A 26084-nucleotide genomic window follows, 5' to 3' on the forward strand; every position below is an offset into this window, starting at 1 on the left:
AGGGAAACATAAGAAAGTGTCTCTTTTTGTGTGTATTTTGTTTCGTTTTTCGTCCCTCGCCTCCCTAAGAGTCTTCCGACTCAGGGTGGAAGTCTAAAAATAGGCATTACTTATAGGAAGTGAGCGAGCCTCCCTCCCTCTGAAAAATTATATGTTGGAGAAGTTAGCGATGTGGAATCGTCCTGGTGGAATCAGCAGGGCTTTTAGGTTTGGGCTCGGCGGTCAATTACTCATCAGTAAGTAAGGTGATCCTCAGCCTCTGCTCTCCTCTCCCCCTGATCAGCTCCACATGGGAACCTCTGCTCCGACCACTATTACTATATTTTGAACACATAAATGTTTCTGATCGTTATCGTAGGCCCGGCCAAAACTCAATAGCTTAATCTCCGCGGTGTGATGAGAATTGGAGAAATATTCATCCATATCAGACTGTTAGTTATATTCTCTCTCCGAGTCTCTGTGAACGTATAAAAAACACATGCAGAGCGAGACAGGGTTGCCGTATTAAGTACGTGATGACAAATGGCTCACACTTTACATATTCACTCAACTTTGAGAAAGAGGAAAGAGAGAGGGGCTCGGGGGGCTCGGGGACAATCTGGATCGCCTCACGGTATATAGGAGGCGAGCGTGCATTTCTGAGAGCGAACGAGAGTCAAGCGATATCTTCCAGGGCCTTTCAACGTGCGCTGGAGCCACGATGGAGTGGGGCAGGGGCCAGGACAGTTACTGCTGCAGTAGGAGAGACCTCAGCCCTCTGCTCAACACACGTCAGTCAGGACCAGAGCCTACTGGCTGGCTTAGGTTTCAGGGGGCTGGTGGCTGTGGCCCAGGGCAGATAGAGTGAGGTAGGGGCCAGGACAGTTACTGCAACTGCAGACATAGGGCCTATAGGGCTGGATGGCTGGCTGGGCCTTCAGGGGGCTGCGGTAAATAATTATTGGGGATTAAGTATAGGTGCTGGGGGGCCTGGACAGTTATAGCAGCAGTAGGAGAAGCAACAGGAGAGGCTTCAGACCTCAGCACAGCACACTGGGGCTGGTGGCTCTGGCAGGGGTTAGAGGCTGGGTGTCAGGCCTGGCCATGGTGGAGAAACAGAGGACAGAAGTCATCTTACCCAGCCCTAACCCTGCCTGGCTGGGGCTTCAGGGCATCTAGGGTATACGATTGGGGATTGGGAATAAGGGCTGGGCCCAGGGCCATAGGATCTGCTGGCTGGCTGGTTCTTCAGCAGTCTGGTAGCTAGAGCTGGGAGTGGGGCACTGGCTGGAACTACAGGACTGGTGGTGTGGCTGGGGCTTCAGGAGTCTGGGTGTGTGTGGCCTGGTCATAGTGGAGAGCCAGAGGGGATCCTCTTACCCCCCCCCCCCTCAACCTGCCAGCAAAAACAAGCATGCGTCTCCATTTCACACACACATCCCTCAGTCCGTAACGACCACTCATAACATTGTCTGAGCCTGTGGCATTCAACAAATATTATTTTTCCCTGCAAATTGAACGAGACAAGAAAAAACAAATGTGAGTGGTCGGGCCAGTGGGCGAGAACGTGTTTTGACATGATGTCACTTAACAGCAAATTGTAACGGCGACAATAAACTCTCACTTTGGCTCGGCAAGTCCGCTACCTGCCACCATGTTGACTGAAGTATTTAGGATATAAATACACATGTAGTGGAAACCACATGCTAGCATTTTGCTCTCACCAGATGTTGACTGTGGAAAATAGAATCACAATGGAAACAAGGCCTCCTGGACATTAAAAGGCAATTACCTCCAATCATATCTCTAAAAGTGTGTCATTCAGCCTTACGTCAGACGGATGGCATATCACCCCCATTACATATAGGACCATTCAGAAACAGAGCCAACTGAGCATTATGAGGCCTTGCATACTAATCCCAGAGAGAAAATACAAAGCATCGTCTGAAAAACGGAATGAATGAAAGAAAGTAAAGTGATACTCAGGTAATATAGTAATGAATGTATGTGGTCATGATTGAGAAATTCAGTTCGTAATTCACGGTGGTACTCCTACATTATAATACAGAGCAGGAGATCATTCACTGTGGTACTCCTACATTATAATACAGAGCAGGAGATCATTCACTGTGGTACTCCTACATTATAATACAGAGCAGGAGATCATTCACTGTGGTACTCCTACATTATAATACAGAGCAGGAGATCATTCACTGTGGTACTCCTACATTATAATACAGAGCAGTAGATCATTCACTGTGGTACTCCTACATTATAATACAGAGCAGGAGATCATTCACTGTGGTACTCCTACATTATAATACAGAGCAGTAGATCATTCACTGTGGTACTCCTACATTATAATACAGAGCAGGAGATCATTCACTGTGGTACTCCTACATTATAATACAGAGCAGTAGATCATTCACTGTGGTACTCCTACATTATAATACAGAGCAGGAGATCATTCACTGTGGTACTCCTACATTATAATACAGAGCAGGAGATCATTCACTGTGGTACTCCTACATTATAATACAGAGCAGGAGATCATTCACTGTGGTACTCCTACATTATAATACAGAGCAGTAGATCATTCACTGTGGTACTCCTATATTATAATACAGAGCAGGAGATCATTCACTGTGGTACTCCTACATTATAATACAGAGCAGGAGATCATTCACTGTGGTACTCCTACATTATAATACAGAGCAGTAGATCATTCACTGTGGTACTCCTACATTATAATACAGAGCAGTAGATCATTCACTGTGGTACTCCTACATTATAATACAGAGCAGTAGATCATTCACTGTGGTACTCCTACATTATAATACAGAGCAGTAGATCATTCACTGTGGTACTCCTACATTATAATACAGAGCAGTAGATCATTCACTGTGGTACTCCTACATTATAATACAGAGCAGTAGATCATTCACTGTGGTACTCCTACATTATAATACAGAGCAGGAGATCATTCACTGTGGTACTCCTACATTATAATACAGAGCAGGAGATCATTCACTGTGGTACTCCTACATTATAATACAGAGCAGGAGATCATTCACTGTGGTACTCCTACATTATAATACAGAGCAGGAGATCATTCACTGTGGTACTCCTACATTATAATACAGAGCAGTAGATCATTCACTGTGGTACTCCTACATTATAATACAGAGCAGGAGATCATTCACTGTGGTACTCCTACATTATAATACAGAGCAGGAGATCATTCACTGTGGTACTCCTACATTATAATACAGAGCAGGAGATCATTCACTGTGGTACTCCTACATTATAATACAGAGCAGTAGATCATTCACTGTGGTACTCCTACATTATAATACAGAGCAGGAGATCATTCACTGTGGTACTCCTACATTATAATACAGAGCAGTAGATCATTCACTGTGGTACTCCTACATTATAATACAGAGCAGGAGATCATTCACTGTGGTACTCCTACATTATAATACAGAGCAGTAGATCATTCACTGTGGTACTCCTACATTATAATACAGAGCAGGAGATCATTCACTGTGGTACTCCTACATTATAATACAGAGCAGGAGATCATTCACTGTGGTACTCCTACATTATAATACAGAGCAGGAGATCATTCACTGTGGTACTCCTATATTATAATACAGAGCAGGAGATCATTCAATGTGGTACTCCTACATTATAATACAGAGCAGGAGATCATTCACTGTGGTACTCCTACATTATAATACAGAGCAGTAGATCATTCACTGTGGTACTCCTACATTATAATACAGAGCAGGAGATCATTCACTGTGGTACTCCTACATTATAATACAGAGCAGGAGATCATTCACTGTGGTACTCCTATATTATAATACAGAGCAGTAGATCATTCACTGTGGTACTCCTATATTATAATACAGAGCAGGAGATCATTCACTGTGGTACTCCTATATTATAATACAGAGCAGTAGATCATTCACTGTGGTACTCCTATATTATAATACAGAGCAGGAGATCATTCACTGTGGTACTCCTACATTATAATACAGAGCAGGAGATCGTTCACTGTGGTACTCCTACATTATAATACAGAGCAGGAGATCATTCACTGTGGTACTCCTACATTATAATACAGAGCAGTAGATCATTCACTGTGGTACTCCTACATTATAATACAGAGCAGGAGATCATTCACTGTGGTACTCCTACATTATAATACAGAGCAGGAGATCATTCACTGTGGTACTCCTACATTATAATACAGAGCAGTAGATCATTCACTGTGGTACTCCTACATTATAATACAGAGCAGGAGATCATTCACTGTGGTACTCCTACATTATAATACAGAGCAGGAGATCATTCACTGTGGTACTCCTACATTATAATACAGAGCAGGAGATCATTCACTGTGGTACTCCTACATTATAATACAGAGCAGGAGATCATTCACTGTGGTACTCCTACATTATAATACAGAGCAGGAGATCATTCACTGTGGTACTCCTACATTATAATACAGAGCAGGAGATCATTCACTGTGGTACTCCTACATTATAATACAGAGCAGGAGATCATTCACTGTGGTACTCCTACATTATAATACAGAGCAGGAGATCATTCACTGTGGTACTCCTACATTATAATACAGAGCAGGAGATCATTCACTGTGGTACTCCTACATTATAATACAGAGCAGGAGATAATTTGTGACTTCTTAGAGTGGTACTCAGCAGATGAAAGATCTTACTGTCAGTGAAATAAAGAAAAGTGTATATGTTCAACGATTTTTCTACTTCTAGTAGTTAATGCCACGGTAACTGCTCCTGTGTGTGTGTGTGTGTGTGTGTGTGTGTGTGTGTGTGTTTGTTAGCTGCCTCCCTCCATCCTCTCCACCTGTTTTATTAAATCACTTGTGATTACAACTAATAAAAACCTACGCAGAGAAACTCTGGCTAAAAGGTCCTCTTTTATTTCCTTAACCCTGCTCTTGACCTGGGAGTGCAATTAACAGGTCTTATGAGAAAAGGGAAAATTGCAGGTCATTATCATGATAATTCCAGGGAGGAGTCGGAGCTGCCAGATAGTCTGTGTTGGAGTCTGTCCTGGGAAAGACGGCTTCCAGTTCATTTTTCTTACCCTCCTCCTCCTCATCCACAGGCTCTTAATGTTAGATCGTCATTACACACTCTCTGAGAAAACCTATTGAGCAGATCAACCTCAGCATTTCAGCTGTTTGTGTGTTGAGTCTGAATCCAGGTTTCACAGTGTGTGTGAGTCAGCATGTATTCGTATGCTCTGCGGGTTGCTGTTTCTGTCCTGAGGTGTGTGTGTGTATACACAATGACAGTTATCGTGTCTCTCTCTCTCTCTCCCTCTGAGAATGTTTAGTGTTTTCTTCTGAAATTATCCCGCCAGGAAAACATCACTTTCAGATGTCACCTCTCATCTCCATAAGTGGCCTGGGAAACCCCCAGAGCGAGGTCGCCTGGAGCGCCGCACAGGGACAGGCAACAATGCACACAATCACCACCTCACCTCCAGCTCTCGTAATGCCGCACGGACGGAGCACTGACGCACGGAACTCGGAACACGCTTTGGGGAGAGGAAGCAACTAGATATTATACAAACAAGATGGGAAAGAGTGTTCAAGAGGCCTGAAACCATTCTAGGCGTTTAAGATTACCGATGATAGGGTAATGTGGTGGATCACTCTCCAGACTGGCATGAGCTAGATCTGATCACATCATAAGACACACAGAGAGAAGTGACCTTGACCTCTACAGCTGACATGTGGTGAGTCTGGCTTTCCATCAAACACTCAACCAGCCACATAATCACCCAATCAGATGAAGTTACAATCAGAAGAAAATATGAAACTTAATAGGTTGGGGTACTGGTTAGAAGGAATTAGTCAAAACTGAAACTACAGATCTGAAATCTCTATACTGTTACAAGTTCCAAATCTAACAGGCTTCGGGTAAAAGAGAGGAGGGCGCGTGCTCTACCACCATGGAAGCAAACACTCCATCCACGTTCTACTGCCAGTTACAAAAAAGACATGTACAAGTGATCAAATCCAATAGCATCACCAAACCAGAACGGCCCAGACGTTTCCTCATGTTTTACACTCTAGAACATTCTAGAACAATCCATCTTCCTCACAGAGCTCCAAACCCACAGCCAATCCATCAAATGAAAGATGCATGGGTTTTAAAGCACACGGCTCGATCTGTAAAACACTAACATGTGTCCCGCCTGCCTCCCATAATTTAATCTAATGCTCCATTAATCTCAGTGTCGTTACCAACGACTTGATTGTCACACGCTAATGTAAACAGACAACAAAGGGAACATCCTCATATCTCGTTTTAAACGGCTTCAGTGTCATTATGTACGACTTTCATTGACTAAATAGTTGAAATTAACAAAAGCTCGTCTCAAAATATATTTTGTATTTATTTGTTGTGCACCGCAATCTCCAAGCCAAAGGTATTAAGAGTCTATTGCGAGACAGACAGACAGAGAGACACAGAGAGAGACAGACCGAGAGAGAGAGAGACAGACAGAGAGAGACAGACCGAGAGAGAGAGAGACAGAGAGAAATGGGGGGGTAACATCTTGACTATCTGGGTCTCTGCACGTGTTTACAGACTGACTCTGAGAGTCAAATGAAGAAGAGATGAGGCAGGAGGAGTGATCCAACAGCTCTAATGGTGCCAGAATGGTGAAGTGAAGGCTGAAGCCCAGATGGAAAATCACAGTCTGCCTTTTGACATACCAATATCTGATTGTGATGCCAGTCATTCTCTCGTTCCTTCCTGGAAGAACAGAATGTCATGTGTGCAGTAAGGTCTGATCGGCAGCAATCTAAAGCAGTAGGGGTGATCGGAAACGCTCAGCAAACATCAACATAGTAGTCTAAAAGACAAGTTGAGTATTTCAGGATTCTTAACGAGGAGCCCAGCTGATCCAGTGAGAGTGGGTGGTCAGGAGTTGCATTGATTAGGTACAGGGCAGAGCCAACTGGATGGCATGCCACTGACATAGCCAGACATCCACACAGGAGATGATGTCCATGGTATGGAGGGTGTTTTCCATCGAGTTACACCCACCATGGCACGGTCACTCTTGATGGGAAAACCCATCCACTCACGCAAGGAGAGAGACAGAGAGAGAGACAGAGACAGAGAGAGAGACAGAGACAGAGACAGAGACAGAGACAGAGAGACAGAGAGAAAAAGAGACATTGAGCCTGTCGGGTTCCTGGCTGGGTGTTTTGACAGCTCCTAATGATGCCTAACAACCTGGGAATGGAGGGTCGAGTGTCTGGGGGTTTGGACGGCTGGGCCGAGTGATGGAAAGACGTGCGTTCCTAATGGGACCCTATTCCCTATATTTCGACCAAAGCCCATAGGACAACCGTAGTAAAGGACAACAGAGAGAGAGAAATAGGGAAGAGTCAGACAGACAGAGACAAAATGGAGAGAGAGACGTGGAGAAGAGAATGAGACGGACAGCAGAGAAAGATGAAGAGGAGTGATATAGTGGTGTAGAGATGAAGGGATTCAGAAGAGAGGGGGCACAGAGAGAACAGAGGAGAGTGAGCCATAAAAAAACACAACACAGGGCGGGGCAAACACAGCAAGGACCTCCACCTTTACATCTTCATCACAGGGTTTAAAAACAGCCAAACGAGAGGAGTAGGACACATCGACCACAGTCTTCGGTTTTTGCTTCCCAAATGGCACCCTTTTCCCACTAACTTTGACCACCGCCTGGTCAAACCTAGTGCATTATATATATATAGTGTACTACCTTTGACAGCAGACCTGGATTCTCCCTAATGTTTTCACGTTATCCAACGGGCAGAAGTCAAGCCTGCGGTATCCCTGTAGCTGAGTTTCTCTCTAAAACATTATTTTTTCCCCATTTAAGGCTTTTCAGGGTACTTTCTTTCCAAAATGCTGTCAGTCTATAGTCAGGCTCTTTATCACCATAAGGCTAATGCACTGGCCACCCTATTGGCCCAGGTAAAAAGTAGTGCACTATATTGGGAATAGGGTGCCATTTGGGACACAGACCCTATCCCAGGCAGCACTCGGCGCAGACAGAAGTTGGTCTTGACGCAACTCTTGCGTTCGTTCCACTCAAATGTAGTTTTGGGTAACCTTATCCAAAATAACACATACTTCCAATAAAAATAACACAGCTGGCCTCATTTCTGCAGCAGGCAGTGAGCACCCACATGTTGATGCCTCCCTCTCTCCAAACCCAATTATTTCATTGTCCCGACATTCAACCTAATAAATCAGTAGGTTTGGGTTACAAGTGGGAGTCAAAGTATAGACTGAGGGGTCCCTGAAAATAAAGATGGAGTTTTTACGTTTGACTAAAATACGGCATGTAGTCACGGTCCGGAAAATTATAGCAATTCATCCGCGCTACTGAATACAATCCACTCAACTAATCACAATTAAGTTAATGGATGAGTCACCAGGAAAGGTCTCAGCATGCTAACTACAGTCCCCTGAAGACACAGCCAAAACACACAGAGACAGAGAGAGAGAGACAGAGAGAGAGAGACAGAGAGAGAGAGACACAGAGAGAGACACAGAGAGAGACACAGAGAGAGACACAGAGAGAGACACAGAGAGAGAGACAGAGAGAGAGACAGAGACAGAGACAGAGACAGAGAGACAGAGAGACAGAGAGACAGAGAGAGAGAGAGAGACAGAGAGAGAGAGAGAGAGAGAGAGAGAGAGAGAGAGAGAGAGAGAGAGAGAGAGAGAGAGAGAGAGAGAGAGAGACAGAGAGAGACAGAGAGAGACAGAAACAGAGAGAGACAGAAACAGAGAGAGAGACAGAAACAGAGAGAGAGACAGAGAGAGAGACAGAGAGAGAGAGAGAGACAGAGAGAGACAGAAACAGAGAGACAGAAACAGAGAGAGAGACAGAGAGAGAGACAGAGAGAGAGAGAGAGACAGAGAGGGAGAGGAAATAAATTAACCAGATACTGTACAGCGCTCTTGTCATGATGTTAAGTTTGAGAATTCCAGGCTGATTATGTGAAATTGCGAGTTAAAGGGCACACACATCCAAGTCAATTTGGCGCAGTGCATAATGAAGACCCTACACAATTTAGGGCCATTACTGGTAGAGATGCTAAAACGGCGGTGACTTCAGCGTGACCACATGACTGCTACAGTACTGCCTTTATAGACAAAGCACACTGTAATGACAGCTCACTCCTCATTGGCTGACACAGCCTAATCACTCCAACTGGGGATCCTCCTCCTATCAAACCTTCTGTCTGAATGATGGTTTTCGGTTATTTGATTTCAATACAGGACTATCTGAGAGAAAGGTATTTTCAGTGCGGGTTGCAGGTACAGTGATGATGATGCCAATTGGATACTGTAATATTTGGATATGATATCTCAACGTGACTACAGTCATTTCCTCATGGCGAAGCTATGGGTTATTATTAGGCAGCCCTGGTTGTGAGTCTACAGACAGACTATGGCCACATACATAGTGCTCCCTCTGGTCTACAGTCAGTGAGAGAGTCACCCATAGTAGTGATGAGTAGTGAACAAGTTGTCAACCAACCCAGACTGGAGGGAGGGAAACCGTGTGAAGGCCTGGCAGGACCATGATTACAGAGAGAGGAACAGTGGGAAACGAAGGCAGTGGGTTGGTGTGTGACATGACCCAGACCAGACCAGAGAGTGGGTAGAAGCCCTTGACTGGCTCTCTCATCAACCTACACGCTAGACCCTTCCCTCTCCGTCCCAGTCGCCAACGGCTTGCCACATGTAAATAGAATCCTCACCATCAAGTGTTCAGACGTGACATTTGAGAGATGGACAGCCGGCGGCCATAACTCGGTCAGAGAGCCCATTGTAGCTTGTTTTGTTTTCAGTGGCTGGCAGTTAGCACAGGATTCCTCCTCCCCTTCCACTGCCAAGCCTCAATTACAGCAGACCACTGAGATTAGAGGCGCAAGTCTACGCCGGGTCCTTCAGGCAGTGAGAGGATAGCCCGACATGACCATGAGATTAAACCACACTGAGCGGATGGAAGGACAAGACATAGACTCAGTCTATTAAGCTTGGACCCCTTTACATGGCTCTGTACAGCTCAGGATTCAGAAACACTGAGAGGAGAAATAACTAACTAACAAAAACAATTCAACTTGACCGGGCCTGTGTGTAAATCAATTGATGGTTTCTGAAACGAGACCTTACGACAGCAGCAGCAGTAGTAGCAGTAGCAGTAGTAGTAGCAGCAGTAGTAGTAGCAGCAGTAGCAGTAACAGTAGCAGCAATAGTAGTAGTAGTAGTAGCAGTAGTAGTAGCAGCAGCAGTAGCAGCAGTAGTTGTAGTAGTAGCAGTAGTCGTCGTCGCAGCAGTAGTAGTAGTAGCAGCAGCAGTAGTAGTAGTAGCAGTAGTAGTAGCAGCAGTAGTAGTAGCAGCAGTATCAGCAGCAGTAGTAGTAGCAGCAGTATCAGCAGCAGTAGTAGTAGTAGCAGCAGCAGCAGTAGTAGTAGTAGCAGCAGTAGTAATAGTAGTAGCAGCAGTAGTAGTAGTAGTAGTAATAGCAGTAGCAGTAGTAGAAGCAGCAGCAGTAGTAGTAGTAGTAGTAGCAACAGTAGTAGTAGCAGTAGTAGCAGTAGCAGTAGTAGCAGCAGTAGTAGTAGTAGTAGTAGTAGTAGTAGTAGTAGCAGTATCAGCAGCAGTAGCAGCAGTCGCAGTAGTAGTAGCAGTAGTAGAGGTACCAGTAGCAATAGTAGTAGTAGCAGTAGTAGTAGCAGTAGCAGCAGCAGTAGTAGCGGTACCAGTAGTATTAGCAGTAGCAATAGTAGTAGTAGCAGCAGTAGTAGTAGCAGTAGTAGTAGTAGCAGCAGTAGCAGTAGTAGCAGCAGTAGTAATATCAGCAGCAGTAGTAGTAGTAGTAGCAGTAGCAGTAGTAGTAGTAGCAGTAGCAGTAGTAGTAGCAGTAGTTTGGGCTATAGTAGTAGTAGTAGTAGTAGTAGTAGTAGTAGTAGTAGTAGCAGTTTGGGCTATAGTAGTAGTAGTGGTAGTAGCAGTTTGGGCTATAGTAGTAGTAGTAGTAGTAGTAGTAGCAGTTTGGGCTATAGTAGTAGTAGTAGTAGTAGTAGTAGTAGCAGTTTGGGCTATAGTAGTAGTAGTAGTAGTAGTAGTAGCAGTTTGGGCTATAGTAGTAGTAGTAGTAGTAGCAGTTTGGGCTATAGTAGTAGTAGTAGTAGTAGTAGTAGCAGTTTGGGCTATAGTAGTAGTAGTAGTAGTAGCAGTTTGGGCTATAGTAGTAGTAGTAGTAGTAGTAGTAGTAGTAGCAGTTTGGGCTATAGTAGTAGTAGTAGTAGTAGTAGTAGTAGTAGCAGTTTGGGCTATAGTAGTAGTAGTAGTAGTAGTAGTAGCAGTTTGGGCTATAGTAGTAGTAGTAGTAGTAGTAGTAGTAGTAGTAGCAGTTTGGGCTATAGTAGTAGTAGTAGTAGTAGCAGTTTTGGCTATAGTAGTAGTAGTAGTAGTAGTAGCAGTTTGGGCTATAGTAGCACAGCTAAAACAATAAGGACCTAGAGGACATTCCAGAGCCAGGGCTGACTGAGTGAAGTGAATGCCACCTATTACAATGACCAGCCAGTGGAACATGGAAGGAGAAGGTTGGAGGCTCCAGTTCTGGAACCCCAAATTACTTTAGGTGTGTTCTATTACTCTCCGGTTCGCCTGGGGTGTGGTTAGGGGGGAGGGGGGTGGTGTGGTGCCGGGCAGGCCGAGAGCCAATGGAACCTCAAAATAGAGCGAAACCAGTCAAAACAGGACAGCACTGTTACATGCACAGACCAGATCAAAACAGGGTCGTGGCCTCCACACACACAACAAAGGGCGGTGTTCTGATGACAGAGCTCTGTGACAGGGTGGGAGGGACAGGAAGAGAACTGTCAAGCCAGGCAGGACACTGAGTTCAGGACAGGGATATATATATACATATGTGTGAGAGAGAGAACAGTAGAGAGAGAAAGAGGAAGAGAAGGATGGAGATCGAGAGATGAGAAAGAGAGGAGAGGGTGAGAGACCAGACCTGCCAGTTGACCACAGACGGGTGGCTGTTAGACAGCAGCGGCGAGAGAGAGAGAGAGAGAGAGAGAAGACCAGGGGAATGTGTGGTATGTCTGTCAGAGTGGAGAGAAGGAACTGGAGCAGCCACCCAGGAAGTAAAGGATGAGAGTGAGAAAGGGAACAAGGCCAAAACCACGGCCGCCTCCCAAACTACCCCCTATTCTCTTTGCAGTGCACCACTTTTGAACAGGGCCCATAGGTCTCTGGCCAAAAGTAGTGCACTATGTAGGGAATAGGATGCCACAGCCCATGCTGCTGCTACTGATGCTCTTGCTGGGGTCAGACATCGCCGTGCGGACGTGAGCTGGGAGCGCCATGAGGGAACACCACAAGGGAGGAAACCAAGCCAGATACTGTTCATGGGCCAGACTGACTTACAGAACAGTACACAGAAACGATGGGAGTACCAGTCCAGTAATGTTACAGAGTGGTCTCATCTGGTTCTGCAGACTTCAGGTACAGAGTAGCACCATCTCAAACTGACTATTGGTCATTGAAGAACACAGGGAACACGTTGTTGATGTGGCCAGAGTTGTGAGAGGGACTTACGAGAGGCTCCTTGTTCTTGACCAGCCGTATGATCTTCACTGAGACCTCGTCATCATCGATGTCATCGGGCAGCGGAGGCAGCTCGGGGTCGTAACTCTTCTGGGCCACCGTGTCATGGACAGACAGAAGACTCTACGGAGGAGAAGAAGAGGGGGATAAAGGAGGAGAGCGATAGAGGGGGCAGAGGGAGAGGAAAGAGAAGGATTAGGGTTACCATGCACGACACAATGCCTACATCCCTACACGGAGACAATGTGCAGTTAACAACAGCATACAGCCAAACTACAGAGAACTCCTACAATACGCAGAGGCCCTTTCAACTAGAGCGAGAGAAAAGGCAGACAGAAACTAAGAAGGGAGGAAGTCCCTCCTCTGAACATTATGAATGGCTATGCCTGCCTCAAGTACCTGATGATGGATTTGATTTGGTTAAGCTCCCGTTATTCTATCTACATGTGTTAATTGCCATTAAGGCTCATAGTCTGCTCATAGATCTTCCTGATTAAAGGAGGTTAGCGCCGCTCGTCCCGAGGTCGCGCTGAGACGCTATGAATCATGGGGGATGTTAAGGAGGACAGAGGAATGGAGGACCAGTGTGTGTGTGTGTGTGTGTGTGTGTGTGTGTGTGTGTGTGTGTGTGTGTGTGTGTGTGTGTGTGTGTGTCGGGACTGCTCCCACGGGAACGCTAGCTTAGCTGATGTTCAGCAACAGACAGAGCGAGGAGCAAAGTAATGAAGTTCTCAGCCGCCTCACATATTTCACACTCTCACAAGCAGCAGCAGAGCGAGAAGAAACGGGACGACACAGACGAGAATGATCGCATTCAGAGTCATTTTTCAAACTATTTAACGGCTCTGTGTCCTCTCCAAATGCTGCTGGAAACGCGCCGCTTTTTCCACGAAATAAAAAACATTGTCCAGTCACCTGCCAGAAAGAGGAGGGTGAGAGAGGAGGAGGACAGAGAGGAGGGGAGGAGCAGTCTGTTTTATGACATGGGAGCACACTGCACTACAGCGTTCAAGATGTTCCTAAAGAAGACCAGATGAGAGGAGACGGAGGAGGAGGAGGAGAAAGAGGAGAGAGGAGGAAGAGGAAAAGGAGAAAGAGGAGGAAGAGACAGGAGGAATAGGAGAAAGAGAAGGAGGAAGAGAACTGGTGTGATGTGCCCCAAGCTCCACTGGGAGTCAGTCTGAGTCTATCTGATAATCAGCAGCAGATACACACAGGCCTGGTCTTCTCCTTCATTCTATGACCCTACGGTCCAGAAACATCTCCATCCCTCCCTCTCTCATAACCGACTCACTGATTCTACTAGCCAGTGTTTTAAAGCAGCCTGCACCTGATCGTGCTCCATTCAGAGCTGAATAAAATATTACAGTACAAATATTTTCAGAGGAACGCTCTCTTTCTCGTGATTTGCTAAGGCCACATCTCTTCTATCCGTTTGTCTCCTTTCTTCTCTTTTTGGGAGGTTAGAGAACACGTTTAATGTGGCGTTGTATCGCGAGCGGAGTATTTTTTGGGGGGCTCCGAGGATAGACAGACAAACGGACGGACACAGTCAGTGTCCCCAGCCGCCCTGGTGAGGTGTCACCACAACACCTGATCTGGTTCCTCAAGAACACCAAGGACTGTTACTATGTGCCAATCACAGCTTGTTCCTGCTTCAACCACGGAACAGACCAACCCTACCGCAACATCACTTCCTTAAGTTAACCCAGCTCACCTCAGGCCTCACAGGGCTCCCCCTCCACTCTCGGTTTCCTTGTGTGTGTGTGTACGCCTTCGTATGAGTCTTCATAGCGAACCCCTACTCACTATCCTTTATCCGACTGACCTGCCATGTGTTGCTTCCTCTACATCCTTACTAGTCTCAGGTTACCATACTCCCTCTCTAACATCAGGAAGTCTGGAGACCGCGGTTGGATCCCTATCCACTCATCAATGCCCACCACTTCCCCTGTCAGGTCCTAGTTGACACTCACCCCACCTCCTGTCCCCTGACAGGTCGTAACAGCCTGGCCGGTAATGTCTTGTAAAAACTCCCCATCACAAGCAGAGACTAGCATCAACAGCACCAGGCTAATAGGTAGCACATGGCAGAGAGGCAGGGCAGACCCCTGGCTTGTGGTGGCTGCTGACACACTCACACAGGGACGAACGCATACACACACACAGAGACGAACGCATACACACACACACCACACACACACACAGGGCAGCGCATGGAAGCATTTTTCTGGGTCAACGACAGTGAGCAGATCCTGTTATGTTTTAGAGTCAGTATTCTGTGTGTGTGTGTGTGTGTGTGTGTGTGTGTGTGTGTGTGTGTTCATATATGTGTCTCCTAATTGAATGTAGAGCTGATATCCTTGCTGGAACTGAATGGTTCAGCTGGAGCAGGAGCTGGGCCTCCTATACAGCCTGGGTTACGGCGAGACCGAGCCTAAGTCCCAAATGGAACACTATTCTCTATATGGTGTACTACGTTTAACCATGGCCCACAGGGCACAAGGTGCCGTTTGGGACACAACAGAGTTGAACACAACAGAACACAGCACAGCAGGGCTCTGGAGCAGTGGGTTAAGTGCCAGCCTAGCACCGTCTGCCTCTGCAGGATGAAAAAGGACTCTGCAACAGACAAGCCCAGTTTAATGAGCGCTAGATGCCAGGAATGACCAGGAGGTTTATTTGGACAAGCTCAGTGATCTGTTTTTATAGGATCCCTATTATGTCTAATGAACACAAACACCGCCAGGCTCTCAAAGTACTGAAAGCAGGGCGAGCCCAGCCCGGTCTCGGAGGTATCCTGAGGTGCGGACCAAATGGCATCCTTTTCCCCACTTTTTACTGGAACCCTATGGACCCTTGGTCAAAAGTAGTGCACTATGTAGGGAGTAGGGTGCCAATTGAGATTCTTATTCTGAAGTCCCTGACCCAACGATGTGGTAGGCAGAGAGGCCGAGACCCCCCCCCTCCCCGGAAACAGACAGCCGTCATAATTGGCACTTTCATCACTGTCAACGTTAGTGTTTCTGAGGAGGTTAATATGGGCAGGGGTTGTTTATTCATCTGGGAATCATAACGGGAGAGAGAGGAGGGGAGGCGGGTGAGTGTGTATGTGTGCATATGCGTGTGTGCGTAGAAAAGCACTTTTAAAACGCTGTGATGTATGTCCTGCCCTAGGAATGGATCCTTTCAGCCATAATGGAGAGTGACACAGTTACTATCACACAGACACCATTCAGAGCCCAGCCAGCTGATTGTGTTTTACATGGACCTGGGAAGGTGTCGGTGCCCCAGTAGAACGGACACATCTCTGTTCAGCCATCAAGAGAGACAGAGTGACGAGGGGGAGGGAGAGACACAGACAGAGAGTGAGAGGGAGGGAGAGACACATACAGAGAGTGAGGAGGAGGAAGAAGGGAACTAGCCACTCAAATCAGACGGCTTCCAAACCTCAGTCAGTCAGTGAATGTGTCACAGTCAAAACGTTCCCCCTTCCACCGTTCCCCGGCACTCTGGCTAGCTGCTGCTGAGGTTAATCTATCGTGACCGAGTGCTTCTGCTGCTTGAAACTAGAAGACCGTCGTTGTGACGGTTTACCCAGGGAGCGTTAAAACTATCCGACCGGCAACGTTGTGCCCAAACCATACAGACACCAGCCAGGGTGGAGAGAGGGAGGGGAAGGGGGAGATAGGGGGAGTGTGTGTGTCCATGCATGCGTGTCAGTGTGTGTACACTAGGGTATCTATGAACAGACCGCTCCGGGGGAAGGAGAGATGAGAGACAGACAAGGGAGAGGCCCCTACTTAGCAGCACCGAGCAGGCGGAGGCAGTATGTGAGTGTGTGTGTCCCCGTGCGTGCAATGCTTGGACCACTCCCCCGTCTCAGTCTCTCATCTTTCCTTCCTCCGGAGCGGTCGGCCCTAGTGAACGATGAGTTTCTACGAGGAGAGAGAGCTCCCCTGAGATGGTTCAATGCTGGGCCGTAAAACAACCTGCAAACTCTATCAAAACCCAATTAATGTCCTGACACCGGCACGCTCCGTGGCAGAAGAGAGTCTCCAAAGGGCAAGTCCCTTTGGAGATATTTTTTATATCCCAAATGACACTCTATTCCCTATATAGTGCACTACTTTTGTCCAGAGCCTAAGGCACTATATAGGGAGCCATTTGAGACGAAGCCATAGCATAGTGAAGCAGGCAGCACTCCCTCCAACAGACAGACTGCAGATATGATGAATTCACACACACACACGCACGCACGCACGCACGCACCCACACCCACACCCACACCCACACCCACACCCACACCCACACACAGGATTCCCCTGATGTTCAGTGTGAGGGGGTCCATCTGACTCTATTCATCTTGTAACTGTTCTCTCTCCGTCCTGCTGTTTGACATGATGGAGACAGAGGCAGAGCTCCAAGATGTGTTTTTCTGGCAACGTTCTGTCTGTCTGACAGTGTGACGGCCTGAGTCATATCTAGGGTGTCTCTCCAAACCTCTCACCAGACACACACGCACACAAACACCTGCACACACACACAAACACCTGCACACACACACAAACACCTGCATTTACACACACACACAAACACACACACCTGCGGTCTGCATGATCATCTAACGTTTGAGATTTACGTCTAACAAGAGAGAGACAGCAGCCAGAGAATTGTTAAAAGGAGAGAAGAAGAAATAAGCCTTTAAAAGCTTGAAGAAGTGCTGTATCCGTTGGTGTGATATCATCTGGCTGACCTGTGGAGGAACAGAGAAGTCATGTATCATAGAGGACACAGGAGGCTGCTGAGGGGAGGACGGCTCATACTAATGGCTGGAATGGAGCGGCAACAAACACCTGGAAACCATGTGTTTGATACCATTCCACTAACTCCACTCCAGCCGTTACCACAAGCCCGTCCTCCCCAATTAAGGTGCCACCAACCTCCTGTGGAACCTACGGATGCGTCCCAAATGGCGCCTTATACCCTTTATAGTGACCAGGGCCCTGGACAAAAGTAATGCACTATATAGGGAATAGGGCACCATTTGAGACAGAACCTAAAGCACAGCTAGGACGTGATGTCATTGTTGGCGGGAGACGGGAGAAATAACGCACGGATGCAAGATTGACTGAGTACCATGTAGAAGGATGGGGTATGGAGTGACTGGGTGTGTTCTGTGTACCATGTAGAAGGATGGGGTATGGAGTGACTGGGTGTGTTCTGTGTACCATGTAGAAGGATGGAATAAGGAGTGACTAGGTGTGTTCTGTGTACCATGTAGAAGGATGGGGTATGGAGTGACTGGGTGTGTTCTGTGTACCATGTAGAAGGATGGAATAAGGAGTGACTGGGTGTGTTCTGTGTACCATGTAGAAGGATGGGGTATGGAGTGACTGGGTGTGTTCTGTGTACCATGTAGAAGGCTGGAATAAGGACTGACTGGGTGTGTTCTGTGTACCATGTAGAAGGATGGAATAAGGAGTGACTGGATGTGTTCTGTGTACCATGTAGAAGGATGGAATAAGGAGTGACTGGGTGTGTTCTGTGTACCATGTAGAAGGATGGAATACGGAGTGACTGGGTGTGTTCTGTGTACCATGTAGAAGGATGGAATAAGGAGTGACTGGGTGTGTTCTGTGTACCATGTAGAAGGATGGAATAAGGAGTGACTGGGTGTGTTCTGTGTACCATGTAGAAGGATGGAATATGGAGTGACTGGGTGTGTTCTGTGTACCATGTAGAAGGATGGAATAAGGAGTGACTGGGTGTGTTCTGTGTCCCATGAAGAAGGACGGGGTGTGGAGTGACTGGGTGTGTTCTGTGTAGCATGTAGAAGGATGGGGTATGGAGTGACTGGGTGTGTTCTGTGTAGCATGTAGAAGGATGGGGTATGGAGTGACTGGGTGTGTTCTGTGTAGCATGTAGAAGGATGGAATAAGGAGTGACTGGGTGTGTTCTGTGTACCATGTAGAAGGATGGGGTATGGAGTGACTGGGTGTGTTCTGTGTACCATGTAGAAGGATGGAATAAGGAGTGACTGGGTGTGTTCTGTGTACCATGTAGAAGGATGGGGTATGGAGTGACTGGGTGTGTTCTGTGTACCATGTAGAAGGATGGAATAAGGAGTGACTGGGTGTGTTCTGTGTACCATGTAGAAGGATGGAATAAGGAGTGACTGGGTGTGTTCTGTGTACCATGTAGAAGGATGGAATATGGAGTGACTGGGTGTGTTCTGTGTACCATGTAGAAGGATGGGGTATGGAGTGACTGGGTGTGTTCTGTGTACCATGTAGAAGGATGGAATAAGGAGTGACTGGGTGTGTTCTGTGTACCATGTAGAAGGATGGAATAAGGAGTGACTGGGTGTGTTCTGTGTACCATGTAGAAGGATGGGGTATGGAGTGACTGGGTGTGTTCTGTGTACCATGTAGAAGGATGGAATAAGGAGTGACTGGGTGTGTTCTGTGTACCATGTAGAAGGATGGAATATGGAGTGACTGGGTGTGTTCTGTGTACCATGTAGAAGGATGGAATAAGGAGTGACTGGGTGTGTTCTGTGTCCCATGAAGAAGGATGGGGTGTGGAGTGACTGGGTGTGTTCTGTGTAGCATGTAGAAGGATGGGGTATGGAGTGACTGGGTGTGTTCTGTGTAGCATGTAGAAGGATGGGGTATGGAGTGACTGGGTGTGTTCTGTGTAGCATGTAGAAGGATGGGGTATGGAGTGACTGGGTGTGTTCTGTGTAGCATGTAGAAGGATGGAATAAGGAGTGACTGGGTGTGTTCTGTGTACCATGTAGAAGGATGGGGTATGGAGTGACTGGGTGTGTTCTGTGTACCATGTAGAAGGATGGAATAAGGAGTGACTGGGTGTGTTCTGTGTACCATGTAGAAGGATGGGGTATGGAGTGACTGGGTGTGTTCTGTGTACCATGTAGATGGATGGGGTATGGAGTGACTGGGTGTGTTCTGTGTACCATGTAGAAGGATGGAATAAGGAGTGACTGGGTGTGTTCTGTGTACCATGTAGAAGGATGGAATAAGGAGTGACTGGGTGTGTTCTGTGTACCATGTAGAAGGATGGAATATGGAGTGACTGGGTGTGTTCTGTGTACCATGTAGATGGATGGGGTATGGAGTGACTGGGTGTGTTCTGTGTACCATGTAGAAGGATGGAATAAGGAGTGACTGGGTGTGTTCTGTGTACCATGTAGAAGGATGGAATAAGGAGTGACTGGGTGTGTTCTGTGTACCATGTAGAAGGATGGAATATGGAGTGACTGGGTGTGTTCTGTGTACCATGTAGAAGGATGGGGTATGGAGTGACTGGGTGTGTTCTGTGTACCATGTAGAAGGATGGAATAAGGAGTGACTGGGTGTGTTCTGTGTACCATGTAGAAGGATGGAATAAGGAGTGACTGGGTGTGTTCTGTGTACCATGTAGAAGGATGGGGTATGGAGTGACTGGGTGTGTTCTGTGTACCATGTAGAAGGATGGAATAAGGAGTGACTGGGTGTGTTCTGTGTACCATGTAGAAGGATGGAATATGGAGTGACTGGGTGTGTTCTGTGTACCATGTAGAAGGATGGAATAAGGAGTGACTGGGTGTGTTCTGTGTCCCATGAAGAAGGATGGGGTGTGGAGTGACTGGGTGTGTTCTGTGTAGCATGTAGAAGGATGGGGTATGGAGTGACTGGGTGTGTTCTGTGTAGCATGTAGAAGGATGGGGTATGGAGTGACTGGGTGTGTTCTGTGTAGCATGTAGAAGGATGGGGTATGGAGTGACTGGGTGTGTTCTGTGTAGCATGTAGAAGGATGGAATAAGGAGTGACTGGGTGTGTTCTGTGTACCATGTAGAAGGATGGGGTATGGAGTGACTGGGTGTGTTCTGTGTACCATGTAGAAGGATGGAATAAGGAGTGACTGGGTGTGTTCTGTGTACCATGTAGAAGGATGGGGTATGGAGTGACTGGGTGTGTTCTGTGTACCATGTAGATGGATGGGGTATGGAGTGACTGGGTGTGTTCTGTGTACCATGTAGAAGGATGGAATAAGGAGTGACTGGGTGTGTTCTGTGTACCATGTAGAAGGATGGAATAAGGAGTGACTGGGTGTGTTCTGTGTACCATGTAGAAGGATGGAATATGGAGTGACTGGGTGTGTTCTGTGTACCATGTAGAAGGATGGGGTATGGAGTGACTGGGTGTGTTCTGTGTACCATGTAGAAGGATAGAATAAGGAGTGACTGGGTGTGTTCTGTGTACCATGTAGAAGGATGGAATAAGGAGTTACTGGGTGTGTTCTGTGTACCATGTAGAAGGATGGGGTATGGCGTGACTGGGTGTGTTCTGTGTACCATGTAGAAGGATGGAATAAGGAGTGACTGGGTGTGTTCTGTGTACCATGTAGAAGGATGGAATATGGAGTGACTGGGTGTGTTCTGTGTAGCATGTAGAAGGATGGGGTATGGAGTGACTGGGTGTGTTCTGTGTAGCATGTAGAAGGATGGGGTATGGAGTGACTGGGTGTGTTCTGTGTAGCATGTAGAAGGATGGGGTATGGAGTGACTGGGTGTGTTCTGTGTAGCATGTAGAAGGATGGAATAAGGAGTGACTGGGTGTGTTCTGTGTACCATGTAGAAGGATGGGGTATGGAGTGACTGGGTGTGTTCTGTGTACCATGTAGAAGGATGGAATAAGGAGTGACTGGGTGTGTTCTGTGTACCATGTAGAAGGATGGGGTATGGAGTGACTGGGTGTGTTCTGTGTACCATGTAGAAGGATGGAATAAGGAGTGACTGGGTGTGTTCTGTGTACCATGTAGAAGGATGGAATAAGGAGTGACTGGGTGTGTTCTGTGTACCATGTAGAAGGATGGGGTATGGAGTGACTGGGTGTGTTCTGTGTACCATGTAGAAGGATGGGGTATGGAGTGACTGGGTGTGTTCTGTGTACCATGTAGAAGGATGGGGTATGGAGTGACTGGGTGTGTTCTGTGTACCATGTAGAAGGATGTAATAAGGAGTGACTGGGTGTGTTCTGTGTACCATGTAGAAGGATGGAATAAGGAGTGACTGGGTGTGTTCTGTGTCCCATGTAGAAGGATGGAATATGGAGTGACTGGGTGTGTTCTGTGTACCATGTAGAAGGATGGAATAAGGAGTGACTGGGTGTGTTCTGTGTCCCATGAAGAAGGATGGGGTGTGGAGTGACTGGGTGTGTTCTGTGTAGCATGTAGAAGGATGGGGTATGGAGTGACTGGGTGTGTTCTGTGTAGCATGTAGAAGGATGGGGTATGGAGTGACTGGGTGTGTTCTGTGTAGCATGTAGAAGGATGGAATAAGGAGTGACTGGGTGTGTTCTGTGTACCATGTAGAAGGATGGGGTATGGAGTGACTGGGTGTGTTCTGTGTACCATGTAGAAGGATGGAATAAGGAGTGACTGGGTGTGTTCTGTGTACCATGTAGAAGGATGGAATAAGGAGTGACTGGGTGTGTTCTGTGTACCATGTAGAAGGATGGGGTATGGAGTGACTGGGTGTGTTCTGTGTACCATGTAGAAGGATGGAATAAGGAGTGACTGGGTGTGTTCTGTGTACCATGTAGAAGGATGGGGTATGGAGTGACTGGGTGTGTTCTGTGTACCATGTAGAAGGATGGGGTATGGAGTGACTGGGTGTGTTCTGTGTACCATGTAGAATGATGGAATAAGGAGTGACTGGGTGTGTTCTGTGTACCATGTAGAAGGATGGGGTATGGAGTGACTGGGTGTGTTCTGTGTACCATGTAGAAGGATGGAATAAGGAGTGACTGGGTGTGTTCTGTGTACCATGTAGAAGGATGGAATAAGGAGTGACTGGGTGTGTTCTGTGTACCATGTAGAAGGATGGAATATGGAGTGACTGGGTGTGTTCTGTGTACCATGTAGAAGGATGGAATATGGAGTGACTGGGTGTGTTCTGTGTACCATGTAGAAGGATGGAATAAGGAGTGACTGGGTGTGTTCTGTGTACCATGTAGAAGGATGGAATAAGGAGTGACTGGGTGTGTTCTGTGTACCATGTAGAAGGATGGGGTATGGAGTGACTGGGTGTGTTCTGTGTACCATGTAGAAGGATGGAATAAGGAGTGACTGGGTGTGTTCTGTGTACCATGTAGAAGGATGGAATATGGAGTGACTGGGTGTGTTCTGTGTACCATGTAGAAGGATGGAATAAGGAGTGACTGGGTGTGTTCTGTGTACCATGTAGAAGGATGGAATATGGAGTGACTGGGTGTGTTCTGTGTACCATGTAGAAGGATGGAATAAGGAGTGACTGGGTGTGTTCTGTGTACCATGTAGAAGGATGGAATAAGGAGTGACTGGGTGTGTTCTGTGTACCATGTAGAAGGATGGAATAAGGAGTGACTGGGTGTGTTCTGTGTACCATGTAGAAGGATGGGGTATGGAGTGACTGGGTGTGTTCTGTGTACCATGTAGAAGGATGGAATAAGGAGTGACTGGGTGTGTTCTGTGTACCATGTAGAAGGATGGAATAAGGAGTGACTGGGTGTGTTCTGTGTACCATGTAGAAGGATGGGGTATGGAGTGACTGGGTGTGTTCTGTGTACCATGTAGAAGGATGGAATAAGGAGTGACTGGGTGTGTTCTGTGTACCATGTAGAAGGATGGGGTATGGAGTGACTGGGTGTGTTCTGTGTACCATTTAGAAGGATGGGGTATGGAGTGACTGGGTGTGTTCTGTGTACCATGTAGAAGGATGTAATAAGGAGTGACTGGGTGTGTTCTGTGTACCATGTAGAAGGATGGAATAAGGAGTGACTGGGTGTGTTCTGTGTACCATGTAGAAGGATGGAATATGGAGTGACTGGGTGTGTTCTGTGTACCATGTAGAAGGATGGAATAAGGAGTGACTGGGTGTGTTCTGTGTCCCATGAAGAAGGATGGGGTGTGGAGTGACTGGGTGTGTTCTGTGTAGCATGTAGAAGGATGGGGTATGGAGTGACTGGGTGTGTTCTGTGTACCATGTAGAAGGATGGAATAAGGAGTGACTGGGTGTGTTCTGTGTACCATGTAGAAGGATGGGGTATGGAGTGACTGGGTGTGTTCTGTGTACCACTTAGAAGGATGGGGTATGGAGTGACTGGGTGTGTTCTGTGTACCATGTAGAAGGATGTAATAAGGAGTGACTGGGTGTGTTCTGTGTACCATGTAGAAGGATGGAATAAGGAGTGACTGGGTGTGTTCTGTGTACCATGTAGAAGGATGGAATATGGAGTGACTGGGTGTGTTCTGTGTACCATGTAGAAGGATGGAATAAGGAGTGACTGGGTGTGTTCTGTGTCCCATGAAGAAGGATGGGGTGTGGAGTGACTGGGTGTGTTCTGTGTAGCATGTAGAAGGATGGGGTATGGAGTGACTGGGTGTGTTCTGTGTAGCATGTAGAAGGATGGGGTATGGAGTGACTGGGTGTGTTCTGTGTAGCATGTAGAAGGATGGAATAGGGAGTGACTGGGTGTGTTCTGTGTACCATGTAGAAGGATGGGGTATGGAGTGACTGGGTGTGTTCTGTGTACCATGTAGAAGGATGGAATAAGGAGTGACTGGGTGTGTTCTGTGTACCATGTAGAAGGATGGAATAAGGAGTGACTGGGTGTGTTCTGTGTACCATGTAGAAGGATGGAATAAGGAGTGACTGGGTGTGTTCTGTGTACCATGTAGAAGGATGGGGTATGGAGTGACTGGGTGTGTTCTGTGTACCATGTAGAAGGATGGAATAAGGAGTGACTGGGTGTGTTCTGTGTACCATGTAGAAGGATGGGGTATGGAGTGACTGGGTGTGTTCTGTGTACCATGTAGAAGGATGGGGTATGGAGTGACTGGGTGTGTTCTGTGTACCATGTAGAATGATGGAATAAGGAGTGCCTGGGTGTGTTCTGTGTACCATGTAGAAGGATGGGGTATGGAGTGACTGGGTGTTTTCTGTGTACCATGTAGAAGGATGGAATAAGGAGTGACTGGGTGTGTTCTGTGTACCATGTAGAAGGATGGAATAAGGAGTGACTGGGTGTGTTCTGTGTACCATGTAGAAGGATGGGGTATGGAGTGACTGGGTGTGTTCTGTGTACCATGTAGAAGGATGGGGTATGGAGTGACTGGGTGTGTTCTGTGTACCATGTAGAAGGATGGAATAAGGAGTGACTGGGTGTGTTCTGTGTACCATGTAGAAGGATGGAATAAGGAGTGACTGGGTGTGTTCTGTGTACCATGTAGAAGGATGGGGTATGGAGTGACTGGGTGTGTTCTGTGTACCATGTAGAAGGATGGAATAAGGAGTGACTGGGTGTGTTCTGTGTACCATGTAGAAGGATGGGGTATGGAGTGACTGGGTGTGTTCTATGTACCATGTAGAAGGATGGGGTATGGAGTGACTGGGTGTGTTCTGTGTACCATGTGGAATGATGGAATAAGGAGTGACTGGGTGTGTTCTGTGTACCATGTAGAAGGATGGGGTATGGAGTGACTGGGTGTGTTCTGTGTACCATGTAGAAGGATGGAATAAGGAGTGACTGGGTGTGTTCTGTGTACCATGTAGAAGGATGGAATAAGGAGTGACTGGGTGTGTTCTGTGTACCATGTAGAAGGATGGGGTATGGAGTGACTGGGTGTGTTCTGTGTACCATGTAGAAGGATGGAATAAGGAGTGACTGGGTGTGTTCTGTGTACCATGTAGAAGAATGGAATAAGGAGTGACTGGGTGTGTTCTGTGTACCATGTAGAAGGATGGGGTATGGAGTGACTGGGTGTGTTCTGTGTACCATGTAGAAGGATGGAATAAGGAGTGACTGGGTGTGTTCTGTGTACCATGTAGAAGGATGGGGTATGGAGTGACTGGGTGTGTTCTGTGTACCATGTAGAAGGATGGGGTATGGAGTGACTGGGTGTGTTCTGTGTACCATGTAGAATGATGGAATAAGGAGTGACTGGGTGTGTTCTGTGTACCATGTAGAAGGATGGGGTATGGAGTGACTGGGTGTGTTCTGTGTACCATGTAGAAGGATGGAATAAGGAGTGACTGGGTGTGTTCTGTGTACCATGTAGAAGGATGGAATATGGAGTGACTGGGTGTGTTCTGTGTACCATGTAGAAGGATGGAATATGGAGTGACTGGGTGTGTTCTGTGTACCATGTAGAAGGATGGAATAAGGAGTGACTGGGTGTGTTCTGTGTACCATGTAGAAGGATGGAATAAGGAGTGACTGGGTGTGTTCTGTGTACCATGTAGAAGGATGGGGTATGGAGTGACTGGGTGTGTTCTGTGTACCATGTAGAAGGATGGAATAAGGAGTGACTGGGTGTGTTCTGTGTACCATGTAGAAGGATGGAATATGGAGTGACTGGGTG

General features: G+C 47.0%; 1 protein-coding gene across 4 annotated transcripts in view; it reads right to left on the reverse strand.

Moving 5' to 3' along the window:
* The window catches only part of LOC139583739 (MAGUK p55 subfamily member 7-like), a 268462-nt gene that overhangs the window by 97765 nt on the left and 144613 nt on the right, over positions 1–26084 (reverse strand). For all 4 annotated transcript variants that reach the window (XM_071415154.1, XM_071415152.1, XM_071415151.1 and 1 more), the window contains one exon: positions 12669–12800. In XM_071415154.1, coding sequence (XP_071271255.1) covers positions 12669–12800 — 132 coding nt within the window. The remainder of the gene's footprint in view (positions 1–12668; positions 12801–26084) is intronic.

The sequence above is a fragment of the Salvelinus alpinus genome, chromosome 8 (genome assembly GCF_045679555.1).
Source record: "Salvelinus alpinus chromosome 8, SLU_Salpinus.1, whole genome shotgun sequence".
Classification (NCBI taxonomy): Eukaryota; Metazoa; Chordata; class Actinopteri; order Salmoniformes; family Salmonidae; genus Salvelinus; species Salvelinus alpinus.